Raw genomic sequence first — 18482 nt, 5'->3', positions numbered from 1 at the left:
CTTGCTAGGTGCTGGTGATGTCTGCGGTTGGTCTGTGCATGTGTCTAGGGATGGGAAGGAAGATGTTCAGAGAAAAGATGGCTTCACGTACTCGCCATGATGCCATAGCAAAATCCAGGCTATCCACATTCTGGCTTGGTGTCCTGAGCAGCCCACAGCAGCAGAGCTGGCCTTTGGCAATCGGACTAAGCTATGGCAAGGTCTCACAAGCAGCTGGTCAGGCGTGTGGCCTATCTGGGAGGACACTGGCTATCTGGCTTGGACAGTCAACCATAATTTCCCCCTTTGAGGGGCGAGTCTTTCCGGATCTTAATTGAAATGCCACCGGGGATGTTCTGCACCTTTTTTCTTCTGGGCTTGAGGTAGCCGCCGCGAAGCCATTTTGCCAGGGAAGCTGCATGCAAAAAGGGCAAACCAGCCTTGCTGTCTTGTAACCTCAGCAACTGAGCTGGTGTGGGAATCGAATCTCCTGCATCCTGGCACCACCTTTCTTTGAAGACAATGCGAGACCAGCTATACAAGGGCTATTTATTGGCTAGCTATAATTTAGAGGGGATGCCAGTGCAAGAGAGAGGCTGTGCTACGTGCCTGGCTTCTGTGGCGAGTCTTGTTCCCTCTGGGGCTGGATCCTCAGCTCTTCGTCCAGCCGCTCCTTGGCTCTCACCACCTGCAGGGCAGAGGGTTGGCACTTCAGAGGCACATGTGGCAGAGAGCCCACCCGCTTTGCCGGTGGCAAGTGGCCACCGGAGGGCAGCAACCCTCAGGAGAAGCCTGGCCAGATCACAGGAGGCTTAGTTTAGCAGCTCCTGGGGGCACGGAAAATGCCAGCCGCAACCTTCCAAGGATGGAAGGTTCCATGGATGCCACACGCAGCCCATCCGCGTGAACCTGGAGGACTTAAAAATGCTGTGCCAGAAAAAAGGGGGCGGGGAGGAACCGAGAGATGCCTTTGCTATAAAGCGCCGGCGGTCGGCAAAGAGCAGCGCGCTCCAGCAGGCAGCCGGCGGGTCATTTCCCCCCCTGCCCGGGCGACGAACCGGTTGAACTCACCTTGGACTGCAGGTAAAAGGAGCCCCCCACGGATTTGTCGTTCACCTTAAATAAATGCTCGTAATTCTACCGAAGAAAAGCAGACAAGGCCGGGTCACAATCAGCGGCTTGGCCCTTTGCTTCTCCGCCTCGCCGTCGCGTAGGAGCCGCTGCCCGAGAGCCCTCCCGGCCCAAACCCGCTCCGGCTCCGGCCCACCTTCTGGATCTCCTCCGGATTGAGCGTGGAGACGTTGAGGATCTGCTGAGCCTCCTGCAGGCTGATCCCGGAGAGGCTGGAGGCCGCCCAGGACTGGGCGCCCGTCCGCCCGCGCGTCTCGGCGGCCGCTTGGCTGGCTGCTCGGGGACAAGGCCGCTTAGCGTCCCGCCAACGGCCGAGACCCCGGAGAGCCCGGCGCCCCCCGGCCCGCCTTACCTGCGAACTCCTGCCGTAGCGCGCGGGCGAAGGCGCGGCCCACCACCTGGGCGCCCACCAGGACGATCTGCACCAGGTACTTGGCCTGCGGAGACAGCGGCGGTCAGGCTCGCCCGCCCCGCCCCGCCCCCCCTCCCGCCCCGCCGCCCGGCGACCCCTCACCATGTCCGCCGCGGGAGCGCAGCTCAGAGCACCCGCAGGAGAGCGCGGCCGGAAGGAGCGGCCCTTCGCCCCGGAAGCAGCCATGGAGGAGCGCCCAGCGGCCAGAGCGCCCCGTGAGGCGGCGCGCGCGAGGGCCACCCCAGCGGCAGCCTCGGGTACTGCGTGGGAGGCGCCCCGCGGCGATCCGGAGCCCAGCGACTTCGCCCTTAGCGATGCCGCCTCCTGCCCTGCAGGTACCCTGGAAAGCTTCGGGCCAGCCGCTCTCGGGAGCTGCTGCGAGACTTCGCCACCCTTCCCGCCGAGAGACCCGGCTCTCCATCTGCCAGGGAGGCGGGGCCCTGAGCTGCGCCCAACTCGCCCCGGGGGCTTCCCTTGACCGCGCCCAGGGAGAAGCTGCCTCCGAAGGGGCTCGTGAGCCTGGGGTGGGGAGCTCCGGCACAGGACCCACCCTGGTGCCCAAAGAAAGGGCCTCTCTGCCTTCCCACCCAGGGGATCGGGACCACTTTCAGACACTGGCCCTTTACAGTCGGCGGAACTGGGGAAATTAAATCTCTGAATTTAGGGAAGATTGCCCACCAAGATTGCCCAGGTGTAACTCTGAGCCCCCCCCCCCCAAGTCCTTCAACAGCAGTGACAGCAGGACTGTCTGTGAGCTTCTGCCTCTTCCGCACAGGAGGAAGTCGGAGCAGCCCGCTCCTCAGGAAGAATAAAGACACAGGAGAATAAAGACACAGGAGACACCAGAAAGGGAGGAAGGAGGTTTTCATGTTAGGGCTACACCCAGCAAGGTGGAATCAGGTGGAGAAAGGAGCTTCCTCCTGAGAAGAGGGCTGGTAAGCAAAAGCTTCTCCAGCTTCAGGATGCCAGCTTGGAATCACTTGGGCACATGTGGGCAGTGAATGAGTCCCGAGGATGCTTGCAGCTTGCCCTCCGTGGAACACTTCTGGGCAACTGGCCCACCAGCTTCAAAGCAGCAAGCTGAGAAGAGCCCCTGCACAGCCTGAGATGCAACAGAAAGGCTCCTGCCAAGGACAGACCCTGAGGGCCCCTGTGTTGGGGGGAAGCCATGGTGTCCTTGGAGAGCGGGCCTTCGCCGGATGATTGTAAACAGGTGGTCTGAGTCCCTATCCCAGCAGGAGGGCAGCCCCTGAGCAGAAGCAGCAAGTTGGGGAGAAGCCAGCTGGCAGGGAGTAGCCTGCAGGCCGAGCCTGACTCTTCCTTCCTCTGAGGGGGCTGCGGGCAGAGAGGGAGCATCTGTCTGTTCCAGCCTTTGTAACTAGTCCTATGGAGCAAAAAAAGATGGGCAAGGTTGAGCAATGTTGGGGCAGCTGCTTGAAGTCATGTGCCATGGGCAGCTCTCTTGTGGGTAGTGGGACCAAGTTCATCCCTCCAAAGTGAAAGACCCTCCACAGACAGAGTTTTGGTGCTAGCCAGCTCTTAGCGGCTCACCCGCCTGAAGTAAAGAAGGCAGGTCCTCCATTTCCTGGCTGTTGCTCTCAAGTGAGAGAGAGAGAGAGAGCGAGAGAGAGGAGTCGGATGTCTCTGGGCTTATAGAAGCTGGCAGTGGCCAGGCTGCCCCCCCACCCTGCAAGTATGACCCTCCGAGCACTGCTCTTACCCACTCCTCTTCATCCACGCCCTCAAAGGAGTCCTGTGGGAGGGGGTCATCTCGGTTTCCCAGCTTAGCCACCATGGCGCTGAGCAGCTGCAGAGAATGGATGTTAGGGGGGGCTTCTTCACCCCAAGGCAAAAGAACCACCCCTTCCCCCAGTGTGAGAAGATCAAAGGGAGTGAAGGCTCACTTCCTCTTTCTTCTGCTCCTCGGACTTCTCTTCCAGGTAGACAGAGGAGGGCAGGTATTTTCGTCTGGGGGCTTCCTTGGGCACTTGGCTCACTGCGTGGGGGAAGGCAGCAGAAGCTCCTTATTCTTATGCCCACTGAACTCCTTCAGCCCTCCCAGCTCAGCCCTTCCTTCCCCCTTACCTGAGGTCATGTCCTTGGGTTGCAGGCTGATGGTTTGGTGCTGCTTGTTAGCGCCCTTCAGCCAGGCTGTGGCTGGCAGGGCAGGTTCCCACCACGCCTGCGTGGCGGGGAAAAGGTCATCCTGGAAGAATTCTTTCTATGGGAAGGAAATGACCTGTGGCTGATGAGAGGCTGGACGCAGGGCAATGCTGAACCTCTCTGACAGGAAAGGCTCTGAACTGGGGGGGGAGGGTTGAGGTATTAGATTGGGGCGTCCAATGAAGGCCCCTCCCCTGAAGAAAGCTGCTGGGCAGCTGCAGGAGATGGGGGTGGGCCCTTTCATGGACAGGTCTGGCTAAAGGTAAGTAAAAGACCCTGAGGTTAGCACCACGGAAGGTCACATTCACCATATGAGCCTTTTGGCCATTTGGGGGTTGGAGCAAATAAATGGACATATAAATAATATGGGAAACAGAGAGATATTCTGAGTTTGTGAATGACTGACTCATTCAACTGAAGCTGGCCAATTGCAGTGTGGACTGAAGGTCTGAGCAACCACACACACACACACACACACACACACACACATGAATGCAGACCCATAGGCATGCACACACCTGGCCCCAAAAGCCAAGGCTTGGTGTTCTACCTTGACCCTGGGGACCCGGAAGGCCACCGGCTCAATGGAAGTCTGCCGGAGGCGCAATGCCCGGGCAATCTCGACCTCCCGCACATCACACGCCGTCTTGGGCAGGAACTGAAAGCCCTGGAGCAGCAGAGGAGAGAGAGCGAGACTTGACTTCTACCGATTGTCCTGCAAGGAACAACAACTCCCCAACCAGCACCCCAGAGATTTTGCAAAAGCTCTCGTCTTCTCTGCTGTTTGGATGCTCTGACCCTGGACGGCCACAAGAGGGCAGCCCCAGACGGCCTAATGCTGATCAAAGGGGCAGAGGAAGAGGCCTCCAGGTGGCCAGGTACGTCAACAGGCATTGAGGGAAGGGCAGCCCCAAAGTTCTTCCCCTCTGGAATGCCATTCCAGTCTGGCAGGGACCCCTGCTCCCAGCTGTTGGTGCTGGGGAGTGGGGCAGGCCAGAGGGCAGCTGCTCCATTCTTTGCCCTCTGCAGCCTTTTCAAAAGTCTCACACAAGGTTTTGGCCCTTCCAGTGTCAAAAGAAGCCAAGTCCAGTAAAGACTCCAGCCTAAAAGGATTTTTTAGCATCCCAGCCCTGTTTCTCTGGGCCTCTGTCCCAGCAGGTGCCTCACCTTGTGGGGGTCACAGGAGAGGAAGCTGTTGCACTCCAGGAAGAAGGGGGCCTCTGGGACCACCTCATAGACAAAGACCCTGGTATCGCCCTAAGCTCCCAGAAGAGAGAAGAGGTAGAATGCGCAGCCTGGGCTGGGGACTCCTGCCCAAGCCTTTCACGAGCATCTGGCCAAACCGGTCCCATGGGAAGAGTCAACCCAGCCAGGAGAAATGCAGTGGGGGGAAGCTGAATCCCTCTGAGTGGGAAACTGGGCTCCATACACCAGATACCCAGCCTGGCTAGAGGCAAAAGAAGAGCCATCTTTGTGTCCCGCCCACCCAAGGATATTGCAGGGCTGGCGCCGGATGGCCTGCTTTGCTTCCCTGGACATGCCCGCAAAGCCCTTGCCCGCTGAGTGGCAGGATCTCCCTTCCCTCTTGGCTCACCTTGCCTGTGAAGAAGGCCACGCTGGTGTCCACGTCATAGAAAGGGATGAGGGTGGAGGGAGAGACATCCAGGCCAATGGTGGCTAGAGGTCCGGTGGCCAGGGCCTCAGCCTGGTGCAAGGAGAGCTGGCGTTCACTGCGACTGAAAGAGGAAGGGGCAGAAAGAGATAAGACAGGCCATGCTCTTGCAAGCAATTGGGAGATAGCAGAGGGGAAGGCCTCACCTGTCAAAGCCGGAGACCAGCAGGTATTTGCCGCCACAGACCCAGGTGACACGGGCACCTCTACCTCCCTTAGGCCCTGGACCATCCTGTTAGGGGGCAAGGGGGGAGATGCTTCAGAAAGAGAATGTGCTACAGCTGCCCTCTTGGCTCGTCTGAGATACATGTGGGCCTTGCCCTCCAGAAGAGCCTGCCCAGGCTCTGACCTGCAAAGGCTGGGCAGCCTGCCGAGGCTCGTAAACTCGCACTTTGCCATCCTTGCTGACGGTTGCCAGGCAGCATCCATTGGGGCTCCAGGCCAGGCTGAAGATCTGAAAGCAACAACAGGTCAACCCTCAAGGCTGGCTGAGAGAGGCATGAGGCTCCAGGATGCTGAGTCACACCGTTAGGATGTCCAACCCTCACCCCAAGATCTATGATGGACCGCATGCCCCGCCATCATCATGGATGCTGTATCTGGGGGGTGAGGGGGGGGGTCAGGTTAGCTTAATTGCTGGCTATTTGTAGGACATTTCCGGATGTAACTTGGAGAGGCTGTTGTGCTCCCTACCTGGTCAGTGTGCCCGAGCAGTCCCAGCTCCTGCCTCCCTGTGCGCATGTCCCAGATCCGGACACTCTTGTCATAGGAGGAGGAGGCCAAGACATCGGAGGCCAGAGGGTGGAACTTGATGGAATAGATCTTCTCTGTGTGGCCTGGCATGAGAAGGAGAGAGGCCGCATTCAGAGCAGTGCTAGGCTTCCTGGGCCGATCCTGCCTCGGCCAGCCACGAAGAGAAGGGCGTGGAGGGAGGGGGGGCTGACCTCTCAAGACCACTTCTGGCTCCAGCAGCTGTTTCTGCAGTCTGGTTGGCTCAACCCGCCATAGCCGAATCTTGGTGTCTTCTCCAGCTGCATCAGAGAGGGAAGGAAGGAAGAGCTCTTGGCAGGGTACGGCCCTGTGGCAGGGCTCAGCCAGCCCAAAAGGCTGGGGTGCACAGGCCCGCCCCAGGAGAGGTGCTCGCTCCAAGACCCCCTGGTCCCTTACCAATGGCCAGGCGTTGCTCATCAAAGGGATCCCAGCACAGATCCGAGATGGGTGCCCCATTCTGGATGGTGGGCACCGGGGTGTCAGGGAGTCGCCCTGGCTGGGAGAGCTTCAGAGACAGGGAAGGAAGCCATGTAGATGATGCTCTCAGCCATTCCTCCTTGTCGTTTGCCAAGACAGAGGAAGACCACCACCACCCCCGCAATCTGTGGCCGGCCATGACCACTGAACATGACCCTGGGGGTGGGGACGGTGTTTCACCTCCAAAATGGCCACCTGTCCACCTGTGGCAAGCAGTGGGATGGCGATACGATGCCGGTTGGCACAAAAGCCATCACACTCCCCTGGTGTGGTGAGGCTCAAGCCACGCAGGTTGGTGATGTGGGTGGTGCGAGGCAAGACGACCCCCTCGATGTGCCGGAAGGCAGAACTCGGGCCTGGAGACGAAGGCACAGGATGAACGGGTCTGGGAAGGGGGGGCTGCCCCATGCATCTTCCTTGTGCCCCACAGCATCCTCAACTAAGCCCTCTTTAAGGCAGCCCGGGTATTCTTGGATGCTGAAACGTCCACCAGTGTCCCTTGCCCACAGACCCTTACCCAGAATATTCTGCAGAGACCGCTGGCTTGGGCTGGAGGAAAAGCCACTGGTGGCAGAGAGAGACGGGGCAACGCTGGAGGGAGATGCCAGAGAACTGACAGGAGATGACAGGCTGCTGCCCACCTGGCAAAAAGCAACGCCGTGTGTCAGCCAGTGGGCTGAAGGGTGGTACACTGAGGGGAGGAATGGGGGCAGGCCCAGATCATCCCTGCTCAGAGGAAGCTGGGACAAGTGCACCCTGGAAGTGGGCAAAGCTACCAGGTGCCCTGTCAGCCACGGATACTCACACTGTTGTCCAGATCCTTGACCTGATCCCCTGCCTCCATGTGGGCGGAGGGCAGGTGCTGGTTGTCTTGGTCGAGACAAGGCAGGCAGGCAGACAGGAAGCCCAAGCTGGGCCTGTGGGCAGGATCAAGACTCACCATCTCCACCTGGACGAAGGAGAGGAAACGTTTACCCCCTGCCAGAGGAGCCAAGGCCCAGGAGGGTGCCACTATGGGGCAGGACTATCAAGAGTCAATGCTGGCCAGGGCTGGAGAAGGCTTATGGACAGGAGAGGCCAGGAGTCTTCCGTGGGGCAGGCCTGCTGCTTTGATGGCGGTCAGCTCAAGAAGCTGCCATTGAACCAAGCCCTTGTGGAGTCCAGGGTGGCTGGGGAGGGGTGCATTTGAAGATCTTGGGGGTAATCAACCGGGGGGAGCTCAGCCCTCCTTACCTGTGTGTTGTCCCCAGCCCACCACGACTGAGCAGATGCTGCCGGGACGTTTCCAGGACAGTCTGGAAATAAGTCTTTGTGGAACTCATGTGTGGACTGCAAGAAAGGCTGGGGGTGAATAAGGACTGCTGGAGTAAGAAGCCCCATCTCCTCCCATGCGGGCAACTTGGCTGGTTTACCTTCCTGGGCACCAGGTAGCTGATGGGCACAACGGCGGAGTCGCTCAGCTGCAAAACCTTCATCACTTCGCAGGCTGTGACATCCAGGGCCAGCCTGGGCAGTTGGGCCGTCCCTTGAGTCCGGGTCTCCAGAAAGCACTTGTGAACTGAGCAGAGCAAGGTGAGTGGGGGAAGGGCACACAACTCCCAAGGACCCTGGACAAGCAAGCTGGGGGGTGGGAACTCACCTTCCACCATGGCTGGCTGCGCAGGCTGCACCTCGTAACAGAAAAGCACCTTCTCTCCCTGGAAGAGAACGGCTGCCTGAGCCACTGCTGCAGGGCCCCCTCTTGCCTGCCCTCCATTCCCACGAGACCAGCAGCACTTACCTTCCCAGCCAGGACAAGAAGGCCGGAACTGGGGTCAAAGAGTGGGATCAGAGGCCTGCAAGACAAGAAGTCCCATTGGAGACATGGCCAGAGCCCCGATCCAGATGCTCCCAGCCTGCCAGGAGCACCTGCTGCTCCCTCTCTAGCAACCCCTTGCCAGGGTGCCTGTTCCGCTCTTGGGATGTGCCCCCCTGGCCTCTGTGCTGCCAACACCCTCCCAGCCTCCCTCTAACCACCTTTGAGAACAGTCTTTCCCGGCACTGCCTGCGCCTGGGCAGAGTGCTGGCCCACTCCTTGCTGGAACCCCTTCACCGCCCAGCCGTGCAGCCGCCTGCATCTCCCATTAAGCAGGTGGGAGTAAGGATCCACCCTCTTCCCAGGGGGGGAGGGGGACTAGAAGAAAAGTGCCCCTTTCGTGCCCTTGCATGGGCAGCCAGCTAACCCTGCACCCAGCAGTGGCAGCTGCAGGGAGCCCTGCGATCGCTCTCTCTTCCTTCCCACTGCCAGCTTCTGGGTCACCCTCAGGGACAGGTAAGACCCACATCAGCATCGGTCTCAGGGGCCCTGCCAGCAGACAGTCCTCTCCCCCACCCCTTGGTCTGCAAACACCCCCCTCCCCGGGGGTGGGCAGCGAGTGGGCTGGGCCCGGAGGAGGGCCCTCCTGGGGAGTTGAGGGCCCAGGGAGAGAGCGCCGGTGCCCTGCTGCCTTCTCGCCAGCGACACTCTTCCCCACTGGGGGGGGGGGGAGCAGCAGTCTTGGCAACTTTCCTGCCGGCCAGCAGGAAGAGGAGGCAGCGCCGGCTGTGGGCAGGGAAAGGCCGCTCTGGGGCGGGTGCCGCCACCTGAGAAGGGGCCCAAGCGCTCCAAATGGCAAGCCCAGCCCGGCCCCTCCCGCTCCCCGAACAGGCCCAGCAGGTCTTTCAGGAGGATCTCGCCAAGGCGGCTCGTCTGACGGGCCGCCAGGGGATCCCGGCACGAGGCTGGTGCGATGCGAGCGGCAGGTGCCGGAGACGGGCCCGTCCTGACCCAGCGAGGCTCTCCTGCCCGGCCAGCCTGTGGGGGTTCGGGGCCACAAATCCCTTCCTCCCGGTCTGCAGGCGGCCCCAGCTGGTCCGCCCTGCCGGGCCAAGGCTGGAAAGAGTGGAGGCGGCGGACTAGGGCTGAGCGGGCACTCGAGTTTTAGTCCCGCCGTAGGCAACGAGGCCAGCCCGACTCCCTCCCTCCCTCCCTCCCTCCCCCGCGGTGCCCCGGCAAGGACCGGCCAGCAGGAGGGGCGGGGGAGGGGCGCCCAGGGGCTGGCCGCTCCTCCTTCCCGGGCTCCCCAGCCAATCGGCGCCCGCCGCCCCTCCGCGGCTCCGAGCGCTGAAACCCGAGTCAGCAGAGCCGCGGCCAGCCTGGCCGGGAGGGAGGGAGCGAGGCAGGCGCCACCGCTTCCCGGAGCCGGCGATGGAGCAGGCACCACAGCAGCCCCGACGCGTCGCGCGCTAGCAGCACCCCGGCCCTGCCTCGTCTCGGGGGGCCCGGTCGGTAAGTGCCCCGAGCCCCCGCCGTCCGGAAAGCTCCTCGCTCCGCGGATGGGAGGGGCTCCGTAGGAAACGGTAGGACGACGAAGGGCGCTCGAGGTGCACGGACGTTTCCGCCTCCTCGCCCCCTTGATTTGAGGCACTTCGCCTGTCGTCGCCGCGCCTCCCCGGGATGAGTCCGGCCCGGAGCTGGTAACCAGGGCGAACGGCGGTGGGAGGTCGCTGAACTCGCTTCCCTTTCGGGAGAGCAACTGTCGACTTGCCTGCATCTGGCTGAGCCCTGGGCAACTCTGAACATGTGCAAAGTGCTCTTCCAGGCACCAGGCCGGCAGACGCCAGCCAGTTCAAGAGCTTCTCTGGCCTGCTGTGTTAGGTGGGGTGTTGGCAAACTGCATGCCCCGTGTGGGGCCATCTTCTGCCCTGCTCTGGGTGCCACCCCACAGTGGCCCTCACCACTTAGAGAATAGCCACACAAAGACCCTGAAGCAGCAGAGCCCAAGCCGGCCTGGGTGGGAGTGGAGGCGGCCAGCCTTCCATGTTTCTTGCCAAGGCAAACTGGTGGAATCTTGGCTCCCCCCACAATCCCCCCCCCCACCAAGAGGAAGTGAAGCTGTTGGGCTGCTCCCTCCTCCTCGACCCAGGTGGCCTTGCCTTCAGCCCCCCCCCCCTATTCAGCCTGTCCCCCAGATCTCTGCTCAGGAACTTGGCTGGGCATCTGGCTGGGAAGGGTGCCTGAGTCTGGGGCTGCCAGCCGTGGGCCCCAGAGTGTGTCTCTTCTGTGCCACCTCTCCTCCTGTTCTTCAGGGCAAACAATTTAGTTCTGGGGAGGCACCTGGATCACTGCCAGACCCCACTCTGCTCACTCCCCTCCTCAAGGAATTGCCAAGAGACAATACAGTCTGGACTGGGGGGGAGCACTGGAGGGCTATGGGGAGGGGGACATTGGAGAGCTGCTGCCCAGGTAGAGGCAGTGACTTATGGGCCCTATGCCCAGGGAGGATGGGTGGAGGAGGGGATTCCCAGAAGCAGCCTTAAGCCCAGAAGCAGTAGCAAAGGCCTCCTTGATGTTTTGAGTGGACCCAGCTCAACGGGGCTCATCCCTTGAGCCCCTCCTAAGGTGGGGGAGAGCTGCTCCTTCCTAGGAATAGAGCACAGGTCATGCCTGCTAGACCAGCCAGAAGTTTCCTGTTTCCAGTGGGGGTGGGAGTGTCAGGAATTTTAGGAAGGGTGCTCTGAGACTCAAGGAAGCAGTTTGCAAGCTGGGAATCTGCACCCTTGCTTGAGTATGGCCAACAGTTGAATTGCATTTCTGGAGGAACCTAGTTCCAAGACTGTACGCAGTTGTGGGTTCAAGATGGGTGCACAATGCTGTGATTTCTCATGACTAAGCAGTCAAATTGGTGCAGAGGATGCCCAGCTGGGAACACCCACACACGGCTTGGGGACCGGCACACTTCCTGGGGAGCCTCTGGCCAAACACATAGGCTGGGCTCAGGGGCATCAGCACGTCTCTCACTTAGCCAGCTGTCTTGGCCCAGGACCCAACCAGAAAAACAGCCCTCGCCAGCCAGCCAGCCTCTGCTCACGCAATGGAATTCTCTTTCGGAGCCTAGGGGGAATGGTGGGCAGAAGGCTTCCCACACACTGCAGATGAGCACCTGAGTGCTACCTGCTGGCTCGCCCCCTCCCCAGCACCTGGGGGGAACTGGAGAAGCGAGAGGGGGGGCAGGAATGCTGTGGCTGGGAAGGTGAGAGGCTGCCAAGTCCTCCAAGGGGGGAGGAAGGGAGACAAGGGTGGAGGGAAAGCTAGAAATTAATTTTGCAGGGAAAGAGGTAGAGTGCTTCTACAGGGCAGCTGACTCCTGTTTGATCCCCAAGTAAGGGGGGGGCAACATTATCCTCAGCCTGGCAACTGTCTTGCAATGTGGGGTAAAGCTTGCATTTTCTTGCCATCTCGGGTGGGGGGGCATGGATGTCAGGGCTCTCCCCTCAACCAACTTCCTCATCTGGTTCCAGCCTTGAGCTGGAGGGCCAGCCTGGACAATGCAACCTTGTGTGAAGGCGCCTCAGTCCCAGGCCTGGAGGACTCCCCAAGCCGAACAGAGGCTTCTTCTGTGCCACAAATCAGGAGAAACTCCAGCCTCACTGCTGGGGGGGCTTCCCCCCCCCATTTGCAAGGGTGCTACCCTGGACAAGACCCCAAAGTCCAAGCCAAGTGAGGGGCGCTCCCCACCCTCTGCCCCACTGCTGCCACCCAACCTGCCTGACTCCTTGCAGCCACCGCCACCTCCTCCTGGCCAGGGGAATGCGGGTTAGGCAGCTCCTCCCTGGCCTAATTAGGGGTTACGCCTGTGCCAGGCTAATGACAGCCTGCTGCCCAAAGGCCCAGGGCCCTGCCCAAGCGCAGGCGGGCACGTGCATCCTCTTCCCACAGGATCCTCAGAAGACCCAGCTGCCCTCTCCATGCAGGGCCAGGCTGGGGGCTCATTTCCTGGCTGGGGTCCCCCATAGCTCTGAAGGGAGGAGAGGATACTTGGGGTGCCCAAGGCTGAGGAGCAGCCCAGGGGACTCCATGGCTAGCTTGGCTGGAGAAGGAAGCAGAGGCAGCGTGCAGGAGCAAGGGGGGGACTTATCCAAGGGAGGGGTCGTGTCCCCTTTCCACCAGTGTGGGTGCAGCCTCTGCCTGGCCAGGGAGGAGGAGCAAGAGCAGCCTAGTCCTCTCTGTTCTCAGCCAATCTCCTGCTCCAGCCCTCGCCTCCCTCGCAGGATCCCTCCTCCCTCCCACTGCTCCCCATTTGAAGGGTCCTGGATTATGCATTATCCCCCTCCAGAAGATTTCAACCCAGCATGAGGCGACCTAATCTTGATTGGGGAACAAACCTCCTGGACCCAGCAAGCAGCCGGGGCCTCTGACCTGCTGCACTCCTTAAGCAATCCCCCCCACCCCAGATTTCATGGAAAGGCAAAATGATATGGGGAGGAAAGACCAGAAGTGGGACCCCTTGCCCTCTGGCTGCTTTGGAAGGCGCAGTGGCTCCAGGTGTTTGCGGTTCCTCCCCCCCCCAGCCTGCATGGGGCGTGTCCTGTGGTTTCCCCTCCCCAGCCAGGGCTGGCTCCAGGGACGGCTGCTGTGGGTCAAGGAGCCTCTGATCCTTTGCCAGCTGCCCCACGCTTGGTGCTTTTCTTAGCCTGAGCCTGCGGGGCGCCTTCCGAGCGGCATCTTGGGACCAGATGGCTTCCAGGCCAGGCAGGCGCTCCCAAGCCTTGCAGGGTGTGGAGGGAGCCTGCTGGGCAGAAGCCACGTCTCCCAATAGGCCATTGGGGGCAGCAGGCTGCTTATCAGCTGCCCAAACCGGGAGGTGGCAGGCGTGGGGGGGGGAACTGCTCTGGCCCCTCTCCTCTGCAGGCCCAAATGGGGAAGGTTGGTGACATCCCGTCCCCAGCCAGATCGATGAATGAAGGGACGGGGCAGAGCCAACCATGATTGGGGGGGGGCTGTCCATAGGGCAAAGTCCTCCAGCAGCTTCCCTGCTTCTTTCTCCTGGCCTGACCCGTTCAAGTCTTGGTCCCTAAGCCCAAGGTGAGCACAATGGCTGAGGGCTGGTTCCAGGGCAATGGAATTAACTGCATGTGAATCAATGCCATCCTCATGAGGACACCTTGTAAAGTGTGGCGCTTCCCGAGACGGGGCCAACTCCACTGCAAATGTCAGGGGTCTCCAGCGGCTCTGCTCACAGCCCTGGCCTGGACCTCCTACATCAGACGAGGGTGAGAGCAGGGCAGGGGCAGGGTTACCATGAGGAGGGCTGGCGGGGGGGGGGGGGGCTCAGTCTCTCAAAGTGCAGAGTGGGGGGAGGCCTCTCCCTCTCTTTGCAAGCGAACTCACGGCCCTCCTCCTCCTCCTCCAGCTGCACATTCCAGAGTTGATCACCTGGTGAGCAGCAGCCTTTCTAAGAGCTCCACAGCCAAAGTTAATCATCTCACTTATTAAATGAGGCGACAGACGAACTGCCTGTGATTGCATACTGGCTGAGGTGACAGGCAGGGGTTGGGGGCACACTGGAGCCAGTTGGGAGCCACCTTGCCTTCTCCAAGCCAGGCTGCCCATCCTTGCCAAGGATGCCTCTGTGTGTGTGTGCTTTGCCCTCCCCAGCGCTTGGACAGGGATGGGCAGAGCTACAATTTTGGTGTCTGCATAGGAGGAGCCCTCCTTTGCTGGCTTTCCATAAAATCAAAATCACCCCCCGCCCCCAGGTCTGTGGAATAGCAGCCAAGTTAAACGGGGTGCCCCAAAGTGGCGGTGCATGCCAGCTGCCGGCGAATGGGGGGGGGAGAATGTTTCTTAGCTCCAAAAGGAAAGTCTGCCCAGCAGCTGCATGTCCTCCCAATAAACCAGGGTCTCTTCTGCAAACGGCCAGCCCCCTCCTCTTGGTTCTCTGGCCCCTCCTTGTTTGATCTGAATGCTGGGAGGACCAAAGGGAGGCTCTTCTCCCCTGGGAAGGAAGCTAGCTTCCAGTCCTGCTGATCCCTGAGAAGGTACCTAGACTGAACCACGGTGTGTGCGGAGGGGGTGTAGGGTAAAAGCCAGGATTGCCTCCCAGAAAAGTTCTGGGATCAGGCAAATATCCAGAAGGACTTGCATTAGGAGAAAAGCTTGGGCAGGGGTGGCCCACGGGGGCTTTGCAAATGCCCTCGAGGTCAGAGGTGACCCACCTCCACTCTGCTTTTCTGTCTGCAGAAGCTCCACCATGAGGCTCCCCCTGATCTGGGCATTGCTGCTTTTCCCAGCTGGTAGCCTTTCCCAGGGCTGCCCAGCCGACTGCCAGTGCAACCAGCCCCAGACCGTCTTCTGCATCGCCAGGAGCAGCCCTGCCATTCCGCAGGGGCTGCCGCCAGACACGGCCCACCTGTACATGTTTGAGAGTGGTCTCCGTATACTGAGCGAGGACAGCTTTGCAGGGCTGCCTGCTCTCCAGCTCTTGGACCTTTCCCAGAACCTCATATCCAGCCTGCCACGCAACGTCTTCCAGCTACTGCCGGGACTCCACAATCTCGACCTATCTTCCAACCAGCTGCAGGAGGTCACCAACGAGAGCTTCCATGGACTGCGCCTGCTGGAGCGGCTCTACCTGGATCGCAACCAGCTCCAGAGCATTCACCCAGCCGCCTTTGACTCGCTGGAAAACCTCCTGGAACTGAAGCTCCAGGACAACCAGCTGCAAACGGTGCCACCTCTCAACCTGCCCACCCTCCTGCTGCTGGACATCAGCCGGAACAAGATCACAGCCCTCGAGACAGGCACCTTCCATGTCCGGAGTCTGGAGTCCCTGAAGATGGCTGGGCTGGGCCTGGGCAGCGTGGATGAGGAGCTCCTGCAGAGCCTGCACAACCTGCATGAGCTGGATGTCTCAGACAACCTGCTCACCAGGGTGCCCGGGGTCCTGAGCCAGCTGCCCGGGCTAACCAGGCTCAGCCTGGCAGGGAACGGCCTGATCTCACAGCTGCGTGCAGAGGACTTCCAGCAGCTCCAGCATCTGCAGGAACTGGACATCAGCAACCTCAACCTCAACGGGCTCCCCTGGGATTTCTTTGCCTCCTTCCCCAGACTCAGGGCGGTCACCGCAGCGGAGAACCCCTTCAACTGTGTCTGCCACATGAGCTGGATCGTCAGCTGGGCCAGGCTCAGCAAAGCCTCACTCCGGAGGCCGGAAGAGACCCGCTGCCACTTCCCCCCCAAAAACGCAGGCCGCTTGCTCCAGCAGCTGGAGTATGCAGACTTTGGCTGCCCCACCACCACCAGCAGCACCCTACGAGCAACCAGCCCCAAACTCACCAGCCCCCTTCCCAGCAGCAGGCCCCTTCCCCCAGAGGCCGGCACCGGCCATCCCACCACCAGGCATGGCGGCCTCATGACCACAGCCTCGCCCGCCCCGGACGGCCAGCCAAGCCCCGAGGTCCATCTTTGCCCACCGCACGCCTGCCTTAATGGGGGCCTGTGCCAGCCAGGCCCCAACCACCACCTGGAGTGCCTCTGCCCCCTGGGCTTCACTGGATTGTACTGTGAGGTAGACAGGGGGCAGGTGACCACTCCGTCAGAGCCCACCCAGGCCAAGCAAATAGCTGTCAAGCACGTGGGAAGCACTTCCGTCAAAGTGGGCCTACAGAACTACATCCGCTCCAAGCCTCAGCTCAAGGGCATCCGCCTGACCTACTGGAACCTCTCGGGGCCAGACAAGCGGCCCGTCACCCTCAGCCTGCCAGCTGCCTTGCCCGAATACACGGTGCGGGCCCTGAAGCCCAACTCCTCGTATCACATCTGCGTTGGGGCCCTGGGTGACAAGGCCCCACAGGAGCAGCTCTGCGTGGAGGCCCACACGCTGCACCCAACCCACCAGCAGCACGCCCGTGTCAAGCAGGGCAAAGGCCCCGACCTGCCGCTGGTGGTGGCACCTCCTGTGGCAGCTGTGCTGCTCCTGCTGGGGGTGGCGGTCGCCAGCTCCTACTATGTGCGACAGCGCAGGCAGCAGAGGAAGGCCCAGGCTGCCCCCGGAACCCCTAGCTCTGGTCCGTTGGAGCTGGAGGGGGTAGCAATGTGTGGGGAGAAGGGGGATCTGGTGACGCAGAGTCCCAAGACTGTGGCGCCCCTCAGCCTGGAATATGAGGTGCCTCTCATGCACCCCCATTTCACAGACACTGCTCCCCCTCGGGCCCTGGGCCCTTCCTACTTTTAGGGTCACTGAAGGGCAAAGCAGGGTGTGGGTGGCTTCCTTGGTGCCAGTCTGGACAATGTCCAGGGAGAGGCCAGAGAGGGGCACAGAAAGAGGTCACCTCCCACAGCAAGGGCACCTTGCTGGCGGCATCTGAGTTCTCTGCCGAGGGCAGCCCCAAGCCTACAGACCTATGGGGGTAGCTGTAAAAAAAAACCACATGAAGGAGCAGAGCCTTTTCCATTAATCGAAGAGGAGGAAGAGGAGACCAGGTCCTCCGGGCACCCCAGCGACCCAAAACTGAAGTCTTAGTTGTCACTGCCTGGTCTCTTTCCTCCTGGGCAGTCACTTTCCTAACAGACTGATATGTTTTGTAAAATCAGATGATAAATGCTTTTGTACAAAAATAAGTTTTGTACGGATTGTGCAGGTTATAAATGCTTTTGTAGAAAAATGTGAGTGTGAGCAAGAGCCTTGTTCACAGGCTGCATTTGCAGAAAAGGGGCACAATGCAAACACACAGTCTACAGCTCTTACTGCAGGCGGAGAATACAGAATGTGCTGGAAGACACCCTCACACTGACCCTGTCCCTTGTGAGCCTGGCTACACCCTCCGCAACACACCAAGGCATCTGCTTGTAATGCCAGCCTTTTGAGCTGCAGCCCTGGGGGCCCAAGAGCTTCCAAAACATGGGGTCTTTGCAAGAGCCCCCCCCCAATGCCTTTCCCAAGTAGCTGGAAAGAGGCACCAGGAAGTCTGTTACAGCCTAGGCCGGGCAGGCCAGTTAGGCCTCTGGGCCGGGGCATCTGCTGGCCCTTCCCTGTGCTTAGAAGCAGGTTCTTCCGAGTAGATGCAGTTTGGACTTAATGCTTGGACAAAACAGGTGGTTGGATTCACAGAATGCAGTAAGCCAGGAGTGGGGCAGGTCACTGGGCCCAATCCAGTCTTTCATGTTTCCATTACTGGCACAGCAGGGCCACGGTCTGTGTCCACAGGAACAGATCCACGCCCGAGTCAAGGAACCACCTTCAGACCACCAAAAGTGGGTTGAAAATTAGGCGCAGCTCCTTGCTCTCCTCTGCTAACCACATGGAGCTGGGCAGCCATAGTCAGGTGGTGCTTTGGGCCCAGATGAGGGGGAGGCCTCTGTTCGAACAGCGAGGGGGCCACCTGACTCCAGGCCCGGTTGGAGCCCTTCAGCTGGACAGGCCCCAGTGGAAATGCCCCCGGAGCAGGGCAGGCAAGGGCAGAGGCCTGCCCTACCATTTCCAGAGGATGCCCACTCCTAGAGGGGGAGGAGCCACCCCTTAAAGCAGCCCCCCTCAACTCCAGCCTGACAGGGCCGCTATAGCCGCCTACCAGCAGTCCCCCCTTTGGCAGCATCAGCCACAGTTCTGCTCCGGCCAAGCCTGAGCCGTGTTTACACAGCTGCCTCTGCCTGGCCGTCCTTGGGCCCAGCCAGCTTCTCCCACCTCCCAAGCCTGCGGCTGCTGGATCAGGCAGGCACCACGTGGATCGCATTAGGGGATCCGCCTGGAATTCAGACAGAGCGGTGATCCGGAGCTGCTGCAACAGCTCTCTCCTCAAGACTGCAGGAGATGGGCACTCGGCACTTGGAAAGCCCAACGACCAGGCCCAAAGTAGCTAAATCATGGCTCCAGGGGATGCATGAATGCACACAGTTGGGTTCAGTTGGTAAATCGGGGTTAGTTCACAAATGGCTCTTGTGCTGGGGAACCCGGGCTGTGAGCAGCGCAGCCAAAATGAAATTCCTCTCCCTTTATCGTCTGAAGCCCCCCCAAGAAGCCCCCCTCTCAGGGTGCCTGCACAGCTTGGCTTGACCCACAGGCTACTAGCCTCCCTGTA

General features: G+C 60.5%; 3 protein-coding genes across 6 annotated transcripts in view; 1 reads left to right on the top strand and 2 right to left on the bottom strand.

Annotated features, from left to right (window-relative positions):
* Nucleotides 1-514: 514 nt before the first annotated feature.
* PAM16 (presequence translocase associated motor 16) lies at nucleotides 515-2692 on the bottom strand. Its single transcript, XM_087878604.1, has 6 exons — nucleotides 2585-2692; nucleotides 1625-2176; nucleotides 1463-1547; nucleotides 1247-1383; nucleotides 1051-1116; nucleotides 515-667 (listed from the first exon to the last, which is right to left on the bottom strand). Exons 1-6 carry the CDS (start codon nucleotides 2690-2692, stop codon nucleotides 581-583), a joined length of 1035 nt encoding a protein of 344 aa, XP_087734730.1. The 3' UTR covers nucleotides 515-580.
* The window catches only part of CORO7 (coronin 7), a 28176-nt gene continuing 12063 nt past the window's right edge, over nucleotides 2370-18482 (bottom strand). For all 3 annotated transcript variants that reach the window (XM_060684016.2, XM_034441398.3, XM_034441397.3), the window contains 19 exons: nucleotides 8386-8440; nucleotides 8245-8302; nucleotides 8018-8163; nucleotides 7839-7934; nucleotides 7411-7554; nucleotides 7123-7246; nucleotides 6786-6961; nucleotides 6525-6633; nucleotides 6302-6388; nucleotides 6051-6193; nucleotides 5707-5811; nucleotides 5504-5589; nucleotides 5280-5421; nucleotides 4853-4942; nucleotides 4236-4352; nucleotides 3608-3743; nucleotides 3427-3518; nucleotides 3243-3329; nucleotides 2370-2906 (listed from right to left, as the gene is read on the bottom strand). In XM_060684016.2, coding sequence (XP_060539999.1) covers nucleotides 2901-2906; nucleotides 3243-3329; nucleotides 3427-3518; nucleotides 3608-3743; nucleotides 4236-4352; nucleotides 4853-4942; nucleotides 5280-5421; nucleotides 5504-5589; nucleotides 5707-5811; nucleotides 6051-6193; nucleotides 6302-6388; nucleotides 6525-6633; nucleotides 6786-6961; nucleotides 7123-7246; nucleotides 7411-7554; nucleotides 7839-7934; nucleotides 8018-8163; nucleotides 8245-8302; nucleotides 8386-8440 — 1999 coding nt within the window. In that variant the 3' untranslated portion in view covers nucleotides 2370-2900. The remainder of the gene's footprint in view (nucleotides 2907-3242; nucleotides 3330-3426; nucleotides 3519-3607; nucleotides 3744-4235; nucleotides 4353-4852; nucleotides 4943-5279; nucleotides 5422-5503; nucleotides 5590-5706; nucleotides 5812-6050; nucleotides 6194-6301; nucleotides 6389-6524; nucleotides 6634-6785; nucleotides 6962-7122; nucleotides 7247-7410; nucleotides 7555-7838; nucleotides 7935-8017; nucleotides 8164-8244; nucleotides 8303-8385; nucleotides 8441-18482) is intronic.
* Nucleotides 8042-17069, top strand: VASN (vasorin). 2 transcript variants are annotated; one of them, XM_087878743.1, is made up of 2 exons: nucleotides 8042-8177; nucleotides 14647-17069. In XM_087878743.1, the coding sequence occupies exon 2, from the start codon at nucleotides 14657-14659 to the stop codon at nucleotides 16637-16639; it is 1983 nt and encodes a 660-aa protein (XP_087734869.1). In that variant the 5' UTR covers nucleotides 8042-8177; nucleotides 14647-14656; the 3' UTR covers nucleotides 16640-17069. The 2 variants fall into 2 exon arrangements, with proteins under 2 accessions (XP_087734869.1, XP_034297294.1); XM_034441403.2 differs by lacking the exon at nucleotides 8042-8177 and adding an exon at nucleotides 9743-9912.

Source organism: Pantherophis guttatus, chromosome 14, assembly GCF_059756535.1.
Source record: "Pantherophis guttatus breed Tessera chromosome 14, ASM5975653v1, whole genome shotgun sequence".
Taxonomy (NCBI): domain Eukaryota; kingdom Metazoa; phylum Chordata; class Lepidosauria; order Squamata; family Colubridae; genus Pantherophis; species Pantherophis guttatus.
This window is presented reverse-complemented; position numbering and strand designations above follow the sequence as displayed.